Source organism: Loxodonta africana, chromosome X (genome assembly GCF_030014295.1).
Source record: "Loxodonta africana isolate mLoxAfr1 chromosome X, mLoxAfr1.hap2, whole genome shotgun sequence".
Taxonomy (NCBI): domain Eukaryota; kingdom Metazoa; phylum Chordata; class Mammalia; order Proboscidea; family Elephantidae; genus Loxodonta; species Loxodonta africana.
In genome coordinates, this window is record NC_087369.1 from 2,007,501 (window position 1) to 2,026,779 (window position 19,279).

The 19,279-nt window shown below is 46.9% G+C and overlaps 1 protein-coding gene across 1 annotated transcript in view; it reads left to right on the forward strand.

Annotated features, from left to right (window-relative positions):
- The window catches only part of XG (Xg glycoprotein (Xg blood group)), a 30,028-nt gene extending 15,170 nt beyond the window's left edge, over nt 1-14,858 (forward strand). The window contains exons 6-9 of the mRNA XM_064277981.1: nt 1-23; nt 9,466-9,501; nt 11,742-11,852; nt 14,842-14,858. The exon at nt 1-23 is cut by the window's left edge and continues 25 nt beyond it. Of these exons, the coding sequence (XP_064134051.1) occupies nt 1-23; nt 9,466-9,501; nt 11,742-11,852; nt 14,842-14,858 (187 nt within the window). The remainder of the gene's footprint in view (nt 24-9,465; nt 9,502-11,741; nt 11,853-14,841) is intronic.
- Nucleotides 14,859-19,279: the final 4,421 nt, after the last annotated feature.

A 19,279-nucleotide genomic window follows, 5' to 3' on the forward strand; every position in this document is an offset into this window, starting at 1 on the left:
TGACAGCTACGGAAACACGCACGGTACGGTACATCTACCGTCTGGGCACATGGAGGGGGCTGGGAGAGGGCAGTGTTTCTGGGATTGCTGGTTGTAGTCCTGCCATGTACCCTCCACCCTGTCAGAAAAAGACATCATGTCTGGTAAAGTAGAGGGTCAGCGAAAACTAGGGACATGTTCCCTGATAGATAGACAGACAGACAGATGGATAAGTGAAAGGATGGATGCATGAATAGATACAAATGGATGGATGGACGGATGGACAGACAGATGGACGGATGGATGGATAGATAGGTAGACAGACAACGAGATAGGTGGATGGATGGATGGATGAATAGATATAGATAATAGATAGGTGGATGGATGGATGGATGAATAGATATAGATAAACAGACATGTAGATAGATGGCTGGGTGGGTGGATGGATGGATAGATTAGATAGACAGACAGATAGATAGGTGGATGGATAGAGATAGATAAATAATAGAGAGATAGATGATAGATTAAATAGATAACACGTAGGTAGGTAGATAAATTACAGATAGGTAAATGATAGATGACATAATATACCATTTTATCACATAAGATGATATCATATATCTTATATCATCACCCCCAACTATGACAGCTACAGAAACACACGTGGTACGGTACATCCACCATGCGGACACATGGAGGGGGTTGGGAGAGGGCAGTGTTTCTGGGATTGCTGGTTGTAGTCCTGCCATGCGCCCTCTACCTGTCAGAAAAGGACGTCATCTTTGGTAAAGTAGAGGGTCGGCGAAAATGACGGAGATGGACTGACACGATGGCTGCAGCAATGGACTTAAACACATCAATGACCGTAAAGATGGCGCAGGATGGGGCAACGTTTCGTTCTGTTGCACATGAGGTCACCACGAGTTGGAGGTGGCTCGACGGCCATCAACAAAAACAACACGATACACTAAAAGAAGAATGTATCGTGGGGTGCCAGAAGAATGAACAAATCAGTCTTAGAAGAAATACAACCAGAACGCTCCTCGGAAGCGAGGATGGTGAGACTTCAGCTCGCTTACTTTGAACACATCATTGGGAAAAACCAGTTGCTGGAAAAGGACGTAATGGTTGGCAAAGTAGAGGGTCAGAGAAAAAGAGGGAGACCCTCCATGGGATGGACTGACACAGTGGCTTCAACAAAGGGCTCAAACACACTGAAAATCATGAAGATGGCCCATGACTGGACAACGTTCCCTTATGTGGTACGTAAGGTCACCAGGAGTCAGAGCCAACCTGGCGGCCACTGACAACAACAACTTCAACGTGAGATGGGGGTTTTGGTAAACGAAAGCTCTCTCTGCTTGAGTTGGTCTTCCGGGCTGACCCTTTGCTTTTCCTGCCTCTGTTCCTACGAGGCTACTCACGGTCATTTACCTCGAAGCCAACGGCATGGTGGCCAACGAGACTAATCAGAAACCATTAATAGTCTTCCGGTTTTTTTTAGAAATGTGTGTCAACTTGGCTAGGCCGTGATTCCCAGTACCGTGTGGCTGTCCACCATTTTGTCATCTGCTGTGATTATCCTATGTGTTGTAAATCCTAACCTCTATGATATTAATGAGGAAGGATTAGAGGCAGTTATGTTAATGAGGCAGGACACAATCTACAGGATTGGATTGTGTCTTGAGGTAATCTCTTGAGATATAAAAGAGAGAAGCGAGCAGAGAGACAGGGGGACCTCAAACCACCAGGAAAGCAGCACCAGGAGCAGATGGCGTCCTTTGGACATGGGGTCCCTGTGCTGAGAAGCTCCTAGACCAGGGGAAGATTGAGGACGAGGACCTTCCCCCAGAGCTGACAGAGACAGAAAGCCTTCCCCTGGAACTGGCACCCTGAATTTGGATTCGTAGCCTCCTAGACTATGAGAGAATAAGTTTCTATTTGCTAAATCCATCCCCTTGTGGTATTTCTGTTATAGCAGCACTAGGTGACTAAGACACCTTCATGCAGGTAGGAGCAAACAGCATGGCGGCCAACAAGACTAGTCAGAAAGAAACCGTGAAAGGCTGGCGATTGGGGTGGTGTCGAGAGTCGTCGATTTTAAACTCTTGGGAGTTTAAGCTTCCAGAATTTTCCCATCAGACTCTTGCAACTGAAATTTTGAGGGAAAAGTATGCTTTATATTTTTATAAATGGTTGTATGGAGCATTTTTTTTTTAAATAATATTTTCATGTGTTTTAGGGGAAAGCACAGCAAATTATGTTCCCGGTTAACAACTTTTACACAAAGTGTTCCGTGCAGCGTTTACGGTGTGTCAACAGTCTCATTATTTCCATTCTGGTTGTTCTGTTTCCTCGGATCTAGCTTCCCTTCCCCTCCTTGCCGTCTCATCTTTGCTGTTGGGTCATGTTGACCGCTTGGTCTCATAAAAAAAGTTGATTATTTAAGGGAGTACATTACTCATGGGTGATATTGTATATTTTATAAGCCCCATCTATTACTTGGCTGAAAGGTGACCTGCAGAAATAGCTTCAATTCCAAGTTTATAGGATTTTTTAGGATGATAGATAGTCTCGGGGGTTCCCCTAGTCTGTATCAGTCCAGTAAGTCTGGTCTTTTTTAGGAATCTGAGGTTTTTCCTACACTTTACTCCCATTCTATCTGGTACTTTCTGTATGGAGCATTTTACCGTCACATGGCCCCACATCCTTATAGCCCAGGGGAAAATCTCATTGTTGTTCTTGTTGTTAGGTGCTGTTGAGTCAACCCCAACTCAAAGAGACCCCGTGCACAATGGAAGGAGACTTGTAGAAACTGTTGAATTGGTTTATGTGCTGCTGTGTATATTCTCAACAATAACAACGACAAAATACATTATTTAAAAAAAAAGAAGCATCTGGGTGATAACCCAGCAGTGCTGGGGCTGGGACGACTTCTGAGAGAGGTGCCTGCGTGTCCAGCTATCTCGTTGGCATGTGGGGTGACGGTCAGGGATCCCTTCCATGGGGGTGGTTCCCTGCTCAATGACCTGTCCCCAGTATGTCCAGGCCAAATTCCATGGTCTTCCGCTCTACTGTTAATACGTTATGGTATTGATGCTGGTTTTAGCTGCCATTGAATCACGGCGACCCCACGCACAACAGAATGAAACGTTGCCCAGTCCTGTACCATCTCCAGGATCATTGGAGTGCTTGAGTCTCTTGTGGCCACTGTGTGTTTTGAGTGCCTTCCAACCCAGGGGGCTCATCTCCCAGCACTGTATCAGACAGTGTTCTGTTGGGACCCACAGGGTTTTCACTGGATGATTTTCAGAAGCAGATTGCCAGGCCTTTCTTCCTAGTCTGACTTAGTCTGGAAGCTCTGCTGATACCTGTTCAGCATCACAGCAACATGCAAGCCTCCACAGACAGACGGATGGTGGCTGCACATGAGATGCACTGGGCGGGAATCAAACCCAGGTCTCCTACATGGGAGGTGAGGATTCCACCCCTGAACTACCGCTGCTGGAAAGCAACATTCAACCAGCTTCTGTTGAGTCGGCCCCAGCTCATGGCGACCCCGTGCACAACAGAATGAAACGCTGCCTGGTCTGTCACCATCCCCACGATCAGCTATGGATGAGACTTCTGTGATCCACAGGGGTTTCAATGGCTGGTTTTTGGAAGTAGATTGCCAGGCCTTTCTTCCTGGTCTTAGTGTGGAAGGTCCCCTGAAACCTGTTCAGCATCACAGCAACATGCAAGCCTCTACTGTCACACAGGTGGTAGCCATACATGAGATGCTTTGGCTGGGACTGGAACCCAGTTCTCCCGCATCGAAGGCGAGAATTCTACCCCTGAACCACCACTGCCACTCTTAATATCTCATTTAGGAGAGCCCTTTTACCCCATTGATGGTTCTCTTAAAATTCTTCCCCTGCAAGGAGGCTCTCTGGAACATGTCCTTATGTCCTTCATCACGTTCATAAGCTAGAAAGACACGACTCACCCAACAGCTGTCTCAGAACCGCCGACCATTTCCAGCGTGATTTCCCAGGAAATTACTCAGAGCTCTCATCAGGCCACGCCCCTCATGGAGACCCTCGTCTGAGACTCCGGGGGATTAACGCTCACTGTCTTTGTCACCTACTGCTGCTATGACAGAAATACCACAAGGGGATGGCTTTAACAAACAGAAGTTTATTCTCTCACAGTCTAGGGGGCTACAAGTCCAAATTCAGGGTGTCGGCTCCAGGAGAAGGCTTTCTGTCTGTGTTGGCTCTGGGGGAAGGTCCTTGTCATCAATCGTCCCCTGGTCTAGAAGCTTCTTAGCACAGGCACCCCAGGTCCACAGGACACATTCTACTCCTGGCTCGTCTTTCTTGGTGGCATGAGGTCCCTCATCTCTCTGCTCTCTTTTCTCTTTTATATCTCAAAAGAGATTGACTCAAGATACAACCTAATCTTGTAGACTGAGTCCTGCCTCATGAACATAACTGCCTCTAATCCTGCCTCATTAGCATCATAGAGGTTAGGATTTACAACACACAGGAAAATCACCTCAGATAACAAAATGGAGGAGAGCCACACAATACTGGGAATCAAGGCCGAGCCAAGTTGACACACATTTTTGGGGAACACAATTCAGTCCCTGACACTCACCAACCGGGCTGCTGTTTTATCCCTCGAGCAAGACAGCTGCCACCATTACCACGAGAATCCATGAGTCCAACACCAGGTGCAAACAGCAGGCCACGGTCCTGTCATCCACCGCCATCTGCTTTTGGGGGGTGGGCACCGTATAGGAGCCCTGGTGGTGCAGCGGTTAAGAGCTCTGCTGCTAACCAAAAGGTGGGCAGTTCAGATCCACCAGGCGCTCCCTGGAAACCCAATGGGGCAGTTCTACTCTGTCCTGTAGGGTCACTGTGAGTTGGAATTGACTCGACAGCACCCAACAACAACATGATCATTTATACTTCTGACTCCTGAAAAGGCAGCCCCCCTCCTATCCTGTCCAGACGTCCGTCCGCCCTGTGGCCCTCAGCACAGAATTTGTGAATCAGCCCTAGATTAAATCGTTGGCCGTGGAGACCACCCCGACTCACGGCGCGCACAGGTGTGTCAGAGCAGAACTGCGTTCCCTAGGGCTTCCGGTGACTGGTTTTTCAGAAGCAGATAGCCAGGCCTCTCTTCTGAGGAGACTCTGGGTGGACTCGAACCTCCAACCTTTCAGCTGGCAGCTGAGCGTGTTAACTGTTTGTACCACTCAGGATAACCAAAAGCCAAACCCATCGCCGTCAAGTCAATTCGAACTCATAGCGACCCTATAAGCCAGAGTAGAGCTGCCCCATAGGGTTTCCAAGGAGCAGCTGGTGGATTTGAACTGCCAACCTTTTGGTTAGCAGCCGTAGCTCTTAACCACGGCACGACCAGGGTTTGATGGCAGAAACACATCCACTGAATTTCAAAATCACAAGGTCATAGCATTCTGAGTGTGTCAGGATAAATAAAACCAGTTGCTGTCGCGTCATTTCTGACTCACGGTGAGCCCACGTGTAAAACCGTCAGAGTAAAACTGCTTCACGGGTTTTCAGTGGCTGAGTTTTTAGAAGTAGGCCACCAGGTCTTTTTCTGAGGTGCCCCCGGATGGACTCGAACCTCCAACCTTCAGTGAGCAGCCGAGTGGGTTAACCATTTGTACCACCCGGGGACTCTGCCCTGAGTTTAGCCCTGAGGTGTTGGCATAGACGCTGAAGTGGGGCAGTTTCTGTCCCAGAGACTCCTCTGAACTTCCTGCAGGTGGTAGAGCGTGTTCCGCCCTCGCGCCCAGCGCCGAAGGCCACGGCCAACCTTGGCCAGCCAGCTGGGGAGGGCGTCCCCGCTGCCTGCTGTCCTTTCGGAGGGTTTCAAGACCAAGCTGACAGTGCAGACAAAACTTTGTTTGTTTTATTGTGGTTTAGGGGAAAGTGAACAGCTCAAGTTAACTTCTCATACAAAAATTTATGCCCATATTGTTTTGTGACATTAATTGCAATCCCCATGATGTGACAGCATGCTCCCCCTTGCCACCCCGGGTTCCCTGTGTCTGTCCAACCAGCGCCTGTCCCTTCCTGCCTTTTATTATTCAGTTATCCTTCAACACATAACAAATATCTGCATAAACAATTCAGGTTCAAAATTAGCAATTAAATTAAAAAAAATCTCACCTCTTGCTTTAAAAATTGTTCTCAGACATAGGAAGGAACCCCAAGAATATGGACCCCGTGCTCCCTTTTAACTCACTACAAAAGTCATTCCTGAGGTCCACCCTTCAGCCAAAGATTAGACAGGCCCTTAAAACAAACAATAACACACACAGCTCAGCTATTTACACGGGACTAAAGGGGCAAAAAAAGGGGTGCACCAGCCCAGGGGCAAGGACGAGAAGGCAGGAGGGGACAGGAAAGCTGGTAATGGGGACCCCAGGTCAAGAAGGGGAGAGTGCTGACATGTTGTGGGGTTGGCAACCAATGTCACAAAACAATATGTGTATTGTTTAACGAAAAACTAATTTGCTTTGTGAAAATTCACCTAAAGCACAATTAAAAAAAAAAAAAAAACATGGAAAGGAATTACAGAAATCTCTTTTATATTTTATTGGGCATGATTACTGTCTTAGTTCTCTAGGGCTGCTATAACAGAAATAGCACCAATGGATGGCTTTAACAAACAGGAATTTATTCTCTCACAGTCCAGGAGGCTAGAAGTCTGAATTCAGGGCACCAGCTCTAGAGAAAGGCTTTTTCTCTCTGTCGGCTCTGGGGGAAGGTCCTTGCCTCTTTGAGCTTCTGCTCCTGAGTGATCTCCACGTGGCTTGTCATCTCTCTTCCCCCAGCTCTGCTTCTTGGGCTTGCTTGCCTAATCGCTTTTATATCTCAAAAGACATGACCTACAGTAAGTCTCTTCTGACTCACAGCGGCCCCATGTATGACAGAAAAACACTGCTCGGTCCCGCAGCATCCTCACAATCGTTGTTATCCTCGAGTCCATTGTCGTAGCCACTGTGTCAGTCCACCTCATTGAGGGTCTTCCTCTTTTTCGCTGACCCTCTGCTTTACCAAGTGTGATGTCCTTCTCCAGGGACCGATCCCTCCTGATAACCTGTCCAAAGTACATCAGACGAAGTCTCCCCATCCCTGCTTCTAAGGAGCATTCTGGTTGTACGTCTTCCAAGACAGATTTGTTCTTTCTTTCGGCAGTCCATGGTATATTCAATATTCTTCTCCAACACCATAATTCAAAGGCGTCAACTCTTCGGATTTACAACACATATTTGGGAGACACAAATCAATCCATAACGTTATTATTTATAGTCTGTTTCCACAGCTCTCTCCTTTCTACGGAAATTGGCCGCAGTTTTCTTTTGACTTCATCTGTTTCACACCTGTGTTAGCCTCCCAGGGCTGCCTGGCAAAGTATGTCAAAGGGGATGACATATGGAAACAAGAGGTCTATTGTCTCACAGCTGCACAGGCAGGAAGTCTGAACGAAAAGGTTGGCAGAGCCACGTTCTCTCCATCCACGCCAGGGGACAGGGCCTCCCTTTTCCCTCCCAGCTCCCGGCAGTGTTGTTCTTAGTTGCTGTCGAGCGGACTCCGAGTCCTGGCAACCCCAGAACTGCTCTGTTTTCAGGGCTGTGACCTTTCAGACGCAGATTGCCAGGCCTTTCTTCCATGGCACCTCTGGCTAGGTTTGAACAGCTAAGCTTTCAGCTAGTAGTCGAGTGCTTCCTTGGCTTATGGCTGCATTTTCAGGTGGCCGTCTTGTGTCCATCAAAAGATGAATGGATAAACACAATGGGGTCCATTCACATAATGGAATACTAAAAAATAACGACTCATAGTGACCCTCTAGGATGGAGCAGAACTGCCCCACAGAGTTTCCAAGGAGAGCCTGGTGGATCTGAACAGCCGACCTTTTGGTTAGCAGCTGTGGTACTTAGCCATGACACCAACCGACAGAATACGGCTTAGCCAGAAAGAGAACTGAAGTCCTGCTGCACAACACTGCGTGGACGACCCTGGAAACATGTTGTGTGAAAGAAGTCAGTCGCAAAAAGACAAATACTGTGTGATCTACCTTATATGAAATAAGCAACCATATAGAAACCAGAGATTACTCACGGGTTACCGTGCTCCCTCCAGAAGCCCTAGGGGCAGGCCCTTCCTTGTCCCTCCCAGCTCCTGGTGGCTCCAGTGCCTGCAGCTGTAACATCACAAAGCGTCCTTCTTCTGTCTCCCATGTTTCTCCCCTTTCATAAGACACCACTCAGATGGGATTAGGGCCCACCCTACTCCAGTGTGGAGCCCTGGTGGCGCAGTGGTTAAGAGCTATGGTTGCTAACCAAAAGGTCAGCAGTTCAAATCCAGCAGCTGCTCCTTGGAAAGCCTATGGGGCAGTTCTACTCTGTCCTATCGGGTTGCTATGAGTCGGAATCGACTCCATGGCAATGGGTTTTTGGTTCGTTTCCTCCAGTATGACCTGGTGTTAACGTAACTGATAACATTTCTAAAGACCCTACTCCCAAAAAAGGTCATGTTCCCAGGTACCAGGGGTTAGAGCTTCAACATACCCTTGTTATGGGACACAGTTCAACCCACACCACCATCTAACCTAACACCCCCACTCCTCAGGGCCCACGTTCTACAAGCCTCTGTTCACCCCTCATTCCCCAACGGATTGGTAAGACCCTCCCCATTTCAGAGTGTGACCTCAGCCACCACTGGCTGCATGCTCAGAAAACCCCTTTCCTTGCTAGGGAGGGGGGACACGCTGACACCTTTGCAGCTTTTTACCCTCACCTTGGTTAAGGCTACCAACTTCCGCCTTGGCCTCGATTTTGGTTCACCGTGCAGACTTGCTGAGGGTTATCTTGCGACTCACGTGGTCTTTTCTCCCCTGCAGGAGGGGGCCACAGACCCAATTCTCATTATGGAAATGTTTACGGTAAAGGAACTGTACTTTCTGAGAAGAGGGAGGAGAAAGTCTCCTTCACGGGAACTAATCCAATGTCGTGGCGCCGGGGGACAGCGTGCCTGTTGGCTCGTCCGTGGGGACCCACTAACCTGTCTCCCTGATGTTTGCGCTCCGCAGCCGCCTGTGCTATGGGGAGAGAGCTCATGTGTGACGCAGCGTTCATTTCTTGACAGGAGCTAAGGCCACTTGCAGGGGGGTGCGTGTCTGCATGTGTGAGTACCTGCATATTGTCCTCGGCCACTAAAATGAAATGCCTGTCTCATTTTCCGCAGCCTATTAATCAGCATTAGACCGTGAGGTTCTTTGCTTATTCCTTGTAATGGCTGTCTGGCTCAGCATGGGAATGCCGGCTCCGTGGAGACGCGGAGTTTTGTCTGCCCAGTTCAGTGTTGCATCACCGTCTCCAACCGTGCTGGGCTTGAGAAAACATCAGCCAGGCCTCAGTCAGTTCTGTGAAATGAATGAGTGAATATGTGTGTTTTGCCCTTACAGGTGGAGATGGACCTTCCACTTACGGCAACCCTGAAGGTAACCGTTTGATGCAGGGGGCCCCAAACTTCAATAAGAGAGAAAACAAACCCATTGCCGTTGAGTCCGTTCCGACTCATAGCGACCCTACAGGACACGGTAGAACTGCCCCACAGGGTTTCCAAAGAGCGGCTGGTGGATTCCAACTGCCGACCTTTCGGTTAGCAGCCGAGCTCTTAACCGCTGCACCACCAGGGCTCTATTATCACCTAATTTTCTTCATATTTTTGTTTGTTTTATTTCATATTTTGATTTTTCGTATTTATTTTTCTAAAGAAGCTTTTGAACAAAAATGATTACCCCTCACAATATAACGAGGAGTCCCTGGGTGGAACAAATAAATAGTTAACGCACTCAGATACTAACCTTTTGCACCACCCAAGGCCTACTAAAAACAGGTTTCCATCGAGCAGAGTCCGACTCATGGCAACCCCACGTGTGTCAGACTAGGGCTGTGATCCACAGGGTTTTCAGTGACTGATATTTCAGAAGTAGACTGCCAGGCCTTTCTTCCTAGTCTCTTAGTCTAGAAGCTCTGTTGAAACCCATCCGCCATGGGTGACTCCTCTGGTTTGTAAAATACTGGTGGCGTAGCTTCCAGGATCACAGTAACACACAAGCCACCACAGTACTGATAGATGGGTGATGGGTATGTGTATGAGTTTATATATAATTATTTTTGTATACACGAAAAGCCAGCTGCTGTTGGGTTGACTCTGACTCCTGGCTCCCCCATGTGTCTCAGAGTAGAACTGTGCTCCATAGGATTTTCAATGACCGGTTTTTCAGAAGTAGATTGCCAGGCGTTTCTTCCACGGCACCTCTGGGTGGACTTCCTGCCTTTTGGTGAGCAGCCGAGTACTTAACCATTTTCACCAAGCAGGGGGCTCCTAGCTTGTGGTAACCCCTCCTCCAAGGTGTGGAGGACAGGTACGCCTGCATCCAAATTCCCGGTGTCTTTGAGGGAGGGTTATCCGGGTTCTTTTGGGTCTAACATTCTTTGCCTGAGAACACTTTCAAACTGCTGACCCCTTGGTTAGCAGCCGTAGCACTTAACCGCTACGCTACCAGGGTTTCCAAACTCAAAAGAGACTTTATTTGGGAGGAAAAGGGATTGGTGCGGCCAGAAGCTCGCCCTCTGGAAGACATGCTGAGAATTGCAGCTTAACAAAGAATCCCTGCTGCAGTCCAGTCAATTCCTGACTCATAGCGACCCTACAGGACAGAGTAGAACTGCCTCATAGGGTTTCCAGGGAGCAGCCGGTGGATTCGAACTGCCAACCTTTTGGGTAGCAGCCATGGCTCACCATGGCTCTTAACCAGTGTGCCACCAGGGCTCTGACAAAGAGAACCATCTCCTTTTATAAGAAGCTACAAGGAAATTGAAGAAGCCCGGAGGGGAGCAAACGGTTAAGCGCTCGACTGCAAACCAAAAGGTTGGCAGTTCGAACCCATCCAGAGGCACCTCGGGAGACAGGTCTGGTGACCTGCTTCCAAACGGTCACGGCTTTGAAAACGAGTTCTACTTTGCACACGTGGGGTCGCCATGAGTTGGAATTGGCTCCAGGGCAGCTAACAATAACATGAGGAAGTTAGATGGGAAAAAGGATCGGTTCAAAGGCAGGTCCTTTCAAAGTGGGGGCAAAAATGGGATGGAGCTTCGTGTCCTTTCTTTCGCTGGTAACAGGTACAAGGATTCTTGGCTTTAGTCTGATGAAGTATCAGGAAAATGTGGGTTTGGAAAATACAGGTTAAGTGAGGTTTATAGGCGGAAGGCAGGTCCCTGGGTTGTGCAAAAGGTTTGTGCCCTTCTACTAAACGTTGGTGAGTCAAACCCACCCAGCGGTGCTGAGGAGGAAAGGCCTGGCAATCTCCTGCCATAAAGATCACAATCAAGAAAGCCCTGTGGGGCAGTTGTAGTCTGTAACACATGGGGTCTCGGTGAGTCCGAACCGATTCCACGGCAGTGGGTATAGGTGAAGCCGCTGGACAGGTTATGGTCCTTTCTGGTTTTCAGCACTGTTTTGAGTGCTCTGGACAGACAGGTAAGACATTGTTAATCAGTCTGACATTTTACAAATGTAAAATCATCTCTAAGGCTCTGTGTTTGATTCATTCTCTTTCTGTGGGTTCAGGGGTGGATGGGCCGAGGTCTGTGATTGTGGGGTTATTTTAAAAGAATGGCTTTTCTTGCTGACTGTGTTTTTATCCAAAGACGTAGCTTCTCTCTGCTCCTGCAGGCAACACCGTCGCCAAGATCGTGTCTCCCATCGTTTCTGTCGTGGTGGTAGCGCTGGTGGGGGCGGCCACCAGCTACTTCACCTACAACCGGAGGAGAAACTGCTTCAGGAGTAACGGCAAGTTTCACACGGAAAAAAAGTTTTTTTTTCCCTCTTTCTAAGGCCTGATAAAAATACTTTATGGTGTCTTTCACTGGCGATGGTGCTATTTCTGTTTATGTCCAATATAGATACCTGGGGCCCTGGTGGCTCAGAGGTTATGAGCTACGGCTGCTAACCAAAAGGTCAGCAGTTCGAATCCACCAGCTGCTCCTTCGAAACCCTGTGGGGGAGTTCTACTCTCTCCTATCGGGTCGCTATGAGTTGGAATTGACTCGATAGCAATGGGTTTGGGTTTTTTTGTTTTTATAGACACCTGAATAATGACATATTTTTTTCTTTTTAATTACATTTTATTGTTTTTGGTGAAGGTTTACAGAGCAGTTTAGGTTTCCATCCAGCCAGTTCTATGCAAGTTGTTCTGTGACCTTGGTTTCGTTCTTCACAATGTGTGAACATTCTCATTATTTTCATTCTGGTTGTTCTGTTTCCATTCCTCTAGTTTCCCTGCCCCCTTACCTTCTCGTCTTTGCTTTAAAGTCCTTGTTGACCGTTTGGTCTCGTCCAGGTGATTTTTTTAAGGAGCACAGTATTTACAGGAGATATTCATTATTTTGTGAGTCAATCTGTTATTTACAGATTGACCTCGGGGGTTAGTTTTGGTTTAAGCTTTGAAGAGTATCTCAGGACAATAGTCCTGGGGAGTCTTCCAGCCTCAGTGGGTCCAGTAAGTCTGGATTCTTTAAGAATTTGAGGTTCTGTTCCACATCTTTCTCCCATGCTATCAGGTATGATGACGTATTTTCAACTTGAGGCTTCACCCTGACACATGGGAGCTTGAGAGAACCCAAAACAGGAGTTGCAACAAAAGAGGCTTTAAAAAAAAAAAAATCGAAACGCTTTTCTGACCTGCAAGATTGGTTTTTACCATCACGGATCTTAAATTACAGATTTACACTGGAAAACCACAAGCATGAGGTTTGCATTCAGCTAGTCAACACGGTTTAAGGTTTTGCTTTTTGCAGTAAACTTTTCATGGCAGTTGAGTCAGGAAAAATATTTGGAGTGAACCTGAAATGTTTGCCCTTCCTCCCTCAAAAAAACAAAGTTGTAGAAATCCCACACTTGAAGCATTTCCGTGGAATTCAGAGGCTGAGCTCAGACCTTGGAGGGAGGAGTTTGAGCTCAGCCTCAGAATTCCACAGTGGCTTTCTGGTCAACCTGGGGTCCAGGCTATGGGTTTGATGAAGCTCACTTCCAGTCAGCTAGACATCCTTGGGAGCAGAGGGTCTCATTGCTGATCAGCTCCCTAAAGACACCTTTAAAATGAGAGCCGCAGGAGGGAGTTAGAAAGAATAACTCAAACTTTAACCCAGGGTCTCTCAAGGTTTGTTCCATGGACCACTCCTGTCCGAATCTTCCTTGGAGGAAATAGTTCTTCCTGGACCCAGGAAGCTACTCCTCTTGTCTTGTCTCCAGGACTTGTCTCTTGGGCTTCAAAATCCTAAAACCTGCCCGCGGGCTCCCTCTGGTGATAGTTGGATGGCACTGACCAACATCCCAGCTGGGGTGAGCTTGTATCTACATAACACCCCACCCTGAAAGAGTAGGGGGAAACTGGGTTTGTAGCAAACAATCTTATTTTCCTGACAAAATGCATTGTGGGTGACCAGTATAGCAACACCTAAGAAGTGACCCCACCCTGAAGTTTGTCCACCATATAGGAACGGAGTTATAGGGACAGGGGCTACCTATATAGCGACATCGGTCTCCTAAAGTAGACTCTTTGAAGACCACGCTTCGATCATTATTTTCTTCTGTCATTTTCTTTTTGTAAAATTGAGGTAATACACACTTCAGAGGTTATGAAGATGGATGAGACCATACCCAAAGAAGGGCTGCATGTGTTATACCCAAAAAACCAAACCCAGTGCCGTCGAGTCGATTCTGACTCATAGCAACCCTATAGGACAGAGTAGAACTGCCCCATAGAGTTTCCAAGGAGCGCCTGGCGGATTCGAACTGCCGACCCTTTAGTTAGCAGCGTAGCACGTAACCACTATGCCACGTGTTAACAGAAGCTTCTTAAAACTCCTGATTTTGCATGTATACGAGACTACATGCACACACCAGTCCAGGGGCAAGGACACGAAGGCAGGAGGGGACAGGAACTGGACAAATGGAAATGGGGAACTCGAGGTGGAGAAAGGGAGAGTGTTGACATGTCATGGGGTTGATGACCAATGTCACAAAACAATATGGGTTTTAACTGTTTAATGAGAAACTCATTTGCTTTGCAAACCTTCAGCTAAAGCAAAATAAAAAATATGGGTTTTCTTTACAATAAAAAATATGGGTTTTACGTTTTGATCAAAGATGCTATCGAAGAATCCTGATCAAAAGGGGGAAAGTACAGAACAGAATTTCAAATTCTCATGGAATCCAGACTTTCTGGAGCCACCGGGGCTAGATGAACCCCCGAAGCTATTGCCCTTGGTTAATTTTTAAACCTTAAAAACCGCAAATATCCCTGAAGCCTTCTTTAAAGCTATCAGTACTTTAGCCTCGTCAGTAAAGAATGTCTGCCTTGAGCTTTGTGCTCTTTTTGGGAACTATCTGTACGGGATCAAACTGACAACAGCCCCTCGGGAGATAAGATAGGAAACTCGGGGGGCATCGAGTTTATGGTAACGGGGAGGAACAATTTGGAAAAGGAGGGTGTGAATGGTTACACAACTTGAACAATGTAACCCGTGTCACTGAATTGTACATGGGGAAGCTGTTGAAATGTGTATGTTCTGCTGTGTGTATTCTCCACGGCAACAGAAAATAAACTAAATTGCAAAGAATATTGGCTTCATAAAAAAGATACATAGTTATCAATTCACCTAAGATGTTCAAAACCCTTGATGAATGGCAAGGAGTACAAAATTATGCTGAAAACCAATCCATACGATTTTTTCCCCAGATATGACATTTTGCTCCCCATCTTCCCTTTCAGAACCAGAGAATGTCTGAGGACTTCAAGAGAGAAGCCCCGCCAAGACAAGAGCCCTGTGGATCCCTCCAGCAGAAAGTTTATTTTTTTTCTTGACAGAACCTGCCACCCTGAAGCGTTTTCTCTTCCGTTTAAAAGGCGTCAGCCAAGCGATAAAGGATCCCAAATTCGTTGGGCGCGTGCATGGGTAAAGATAAGTCGCATAGCTTAATCTCGCCTCGTGAAAAGATGGCTTGATTTATTGGTTTGATGGGTAATTCAGACAGGGGACCTCCGACTCTGTTTGGAGTTCTTAAACCACGTCATTGTACAATAACACGCCAACGTTTAGTCCGGTTCCTTTAGTCACAAAGCACAAAGGCAGTGGATTGGCACACCGTCTGGAGGGACGCTGCCAGCTTCGGAGAGATGATGGGTATTTTTGAGGTCTCGAAGGTACTGCGGTCAGAAGACCAACCTCTGCTAAATGTTTTAGGTAGATCAGTAATGACTGAGCGTTCCTCACCGAGAATGAAGCTGCCGTTGGTGATTTTGGGCACAGAAAACAGAGTTTGACCATCATTTCAGCTTCTACTCGCCTGCCTGGAAAATCATTACCACTTGCAGAAAATAAAGCTGGGCTTTGATATTTTAAGTGCAAAGCTGCTGATGTTAAAAAACATCCAGGGGGTTGGTTTGGGGATACTTTTTCCTATGAAATCTTATAGTTTCCATATTCTTGGAAAATAGAGAACAGAAATAGTGGGTTTTTGGTTTTTTTTTTCAGGTTTGGAGGCTTTTCATATCATTTTTAGTCCTTGATGTTAGGTATCAGCTCTTAAGTCAACAACATTGCTTTCCATTTCTGATACTTTTTTTTTTTTTTTTAAATTGGTGATCCTTGGATGGCACGAGTGGTTTGCACTCCACTACTAATCTAAAGGCCGGGGGTTCAAATCCAAACAGCGGCACTGGAGAAGGAAGGCCTGGTGGCCTGCTTCTGTAAAGATTACGGCCAAGAAAACCCTGCAGGGCAGTTCCACTCTGTAACACATGGGGGCGCCATGGGTTGGCGTTGACTCAAGACAATGCTCCCCCTTTGGAGTAGCAGATTTTAATTCCTTAAACATCTAAAAGGTATCCTAGCTATTTGCTTCTTTTTTAGTAATCCCTGTGAGGAGAGGAAAAAGGATAGTTTGGGTATATTTGTTACAGTTTGATTGTTCTAGGTTTAGTGTTTATATAACTTCCAGACTTTGCCCTAAATATCAGAACCTACTCACTGCAATCTGGAGCTCATTTAGAGAGCCCATAAAAACCCCAAATATGCAGGCTCTGCGCTCATGGTGATAGGCTGGGAGGTAGATCTCAAACGGAGGGAGCTGAAGGCAAAAAGTGTTCAAAGGAGCACTTACCCACCCAGATGACTCAGAATGCCTGCCATACAGCAGGGGTAAGGACCCCTGGGGGCGCAGCGATTAAGTGCTTGGCTGCTAACTGGAAGGTTAACGGTTCAAACCCACCCAGTGGCTCTGGGCTCTGGGGGAGAAAGACTTGCTGATCTGCTCCCATAAAGATTACAGCCAGGAAAACCCTGTGGGGTGGTTCTACTCTGTCACACGGGGTCCCTATGAGTTGGAATCAACTCGACGGCACCCAACCACACCACCACGGATTTATGTTTCATTTAAGCAATTTAAAGATAGCCTGGGTTTCTGACTTCAAATGCATGTCCAGCGAGTCTTCTAAATTCTTCTAGAGGGTTTTCCAGATGTGACAAAATTAATACCCACTTCACCTTTTCTCCGTATGAGTTTCAGTGTGAGTTTAATTTTATTCCTGTTAAAAACTGTGTGTCCGTACGTATGCACACACATACATGCACACAAATATACTTACATAGATGGAATGTAAACATTTTTAAAGGTAAATACATCCTTTGTAACTGTCAGAGCAGCTTCTAAATCACTTACAATAAATGTAAACTAAAAAATATATATATATTTTTGTGTGTGCCATTTTTTCTATATCTTGCACATGAAACTTTATGAAATGGCATTTGAAGGGCCTGACAATCACAAAGTTACTTCTCTATGAATATATTTTTTAAAAATTCCTAAGTTCAGTTGTGTGTTCCTCGGGCAGGTCAGTATGTGTAGCTGTAGCCATGTTTTATAAGGTCCTTGGGGGGGCAAACGGTCAAGCGCTTGGATGCTAAAGAAGAGGTTGGAGGTTTGAGCTCAACCAGAGGAGCCTCGGAACAAGTAGGCCTGGTGACTTACTTCTCAAAAATCAGCCGGTGTGAACCCTGTGGAGCACAGTTCTCTGACACACATGGGGGCCCCGTGAGTCAGAGCCGACTGAACAGCAACAGCAATGTATACGTAACAGATACATCTTACAGTTGTTACATGTACCATTTAAACCACTTTTTAAAAATAATTTTTACTGTGCCTTAAGTGTAAGTTTACAAATCAAGTCAGACTTTCACATATAAGTTTATATACACCTTACTCCGTACTCCCACTTGCTCTCCCCCTAATGAGTCAGCCCTTCCATTCTCTCCTTTCATGACAATTTTGCCAGCTTCCAACTCTCTCTATCCTCCCATGCCCCCTCCAGACAGGAGATGCCAACACACTCTCAAGTCTCCACCTGATATAATTAGCTCACTCTTCATCAGCATCTCTCTCCCACCCGCTGACCAGTCCCTTTCATGTCTGATGAGTTGTCTTCGGGGATGGTTCCTGTCCTGTGCCAACAGAAGGTCTGGGGACCATGACCGCCGGGATTCTTCTAGTCTCAGTCAGACCATTAAGTCTGTCCTTCTTATGAGAATTTGGGGTCTGCATCCCACTGATCTGCTGCTCCCTCAGGGGTTCTCTGTTGTGCTCCCTGTCAGGGCAGTCATAGGTTGTGGCCGGGCACCATCTAGTTCTTCTGGTCTCAGGCTGATGTAGTCTCTGGTTCATGTGGCCCTTTCTGTCTCTTGGGCTCATAATTACCTTGTGTCCTTGGTGTTCTTCATTCTCCTTTGCTCCAGGTGGGTCGAGACCAACTGATCCATCTTAGATGGCCATGTGTTAGCATTTAAGACCCCAGACGTCACACTTCAAGGTGGGATGCAGAATGTTAAACCACTCTTTAAGTGTATACAATTCGGTGACATTAATTACATTCTCCACGTTGTGCAACCATCACCTCTATCCATTCCCCGAAGTTTCCCACCACCCCAAACAGAAACTCAGTCCCCCTTCAGCGATAGATAACTCCTGTTCTTCTCTCCCCCAGGTCTCCTGTCACCACAAATCTGTTTCTGTCTCCCTGCGTTTATCATATAAGTAAGATCATACAGTTTTTGTCCTTTTGTGTCTGATTTATTTCACTCGGCGTAAGGTTTTCAAGGTTCATCCATGTCATGGCATGGATTAAACTTTCATTTCTCTTTATGGCTGAGTAATGTTCCATTGTATTTACTTATCCATTCAGCTATCGGTGGGCGCTTGCGCTGTTTCCACCTCTTGGGTCTTGTGAAGAGTGTTTCTGCCCACGTTTGCTTCTCGACCACTCAGCGTATTTCGTTCCCTGCTGGTGGGTTTCTGCTCAGAGATTCTGATCAGGGCAGAGAGTATTGTTGCTGGAGGTGCCTCAGTCTGCACGGAAGCCCTTCTGTGCCAGCCCTGGCTCTATGTCATCTGGTCTGTGAGTCTCAAATGCATCTGTTCTTAAACCAAAAATATCCCTTGAAGTCTTCTTTTAAAACCAAACAATGGTTTAGCTTACTCAGGAAAGAATGTCTGCCTGGAGAATTGTGCTCTGTTAAGTACTATCTATATGGGATCAAACTGACAACAGCAACTGGGAAGATTAGACAGGAAGCTTAGCGGGCAGGGGGTGTATGTTAATGGGGGAGGAACAGCTCAGAAAGGGAGGGTGAGAATGGTTAACACAACTGGAAGCAGGCAATCAATGTGGCTGAACCGTACACGCAAAAACTAATGAAATGGTGTACCTTCTGCTGTGTGTGTTCTCCACCACAACAACAAATCCGATAAATTATAAATAAAATGCGTCTACTATGCACATCCTGGAAAAGTGGCGTCCTTTCCATTCCCTGGGCCCCACTGTTCTGAAACTGGGTGTTGATTTCCCTGGCTGGGACGAGGTGGGCGTTTCTCCAGCTGGGTGAGGCATGTGGCCGTAGGGTGATAATGACTTCTGGAGCCAGCCCCGTCCCCACAGGGACCTTGCAGCCTGCATCCTGCCCTGGCTTCTGAGGCTGCAGCCTTTGGTAAATTTGGCTTCTGCCCAAACCACATCTAACTAATTGAGGCACATCCTCCGAGGTCCCAAATACACATGCCACGCTTTCTCTAGGCTCCAGCCAACTCTCGTCACGTCTGTTCTTCCTGGTCCCTTCTGTCTGTTCCCTACTGAGCGGGTGTAAGTCGGACACAAATTC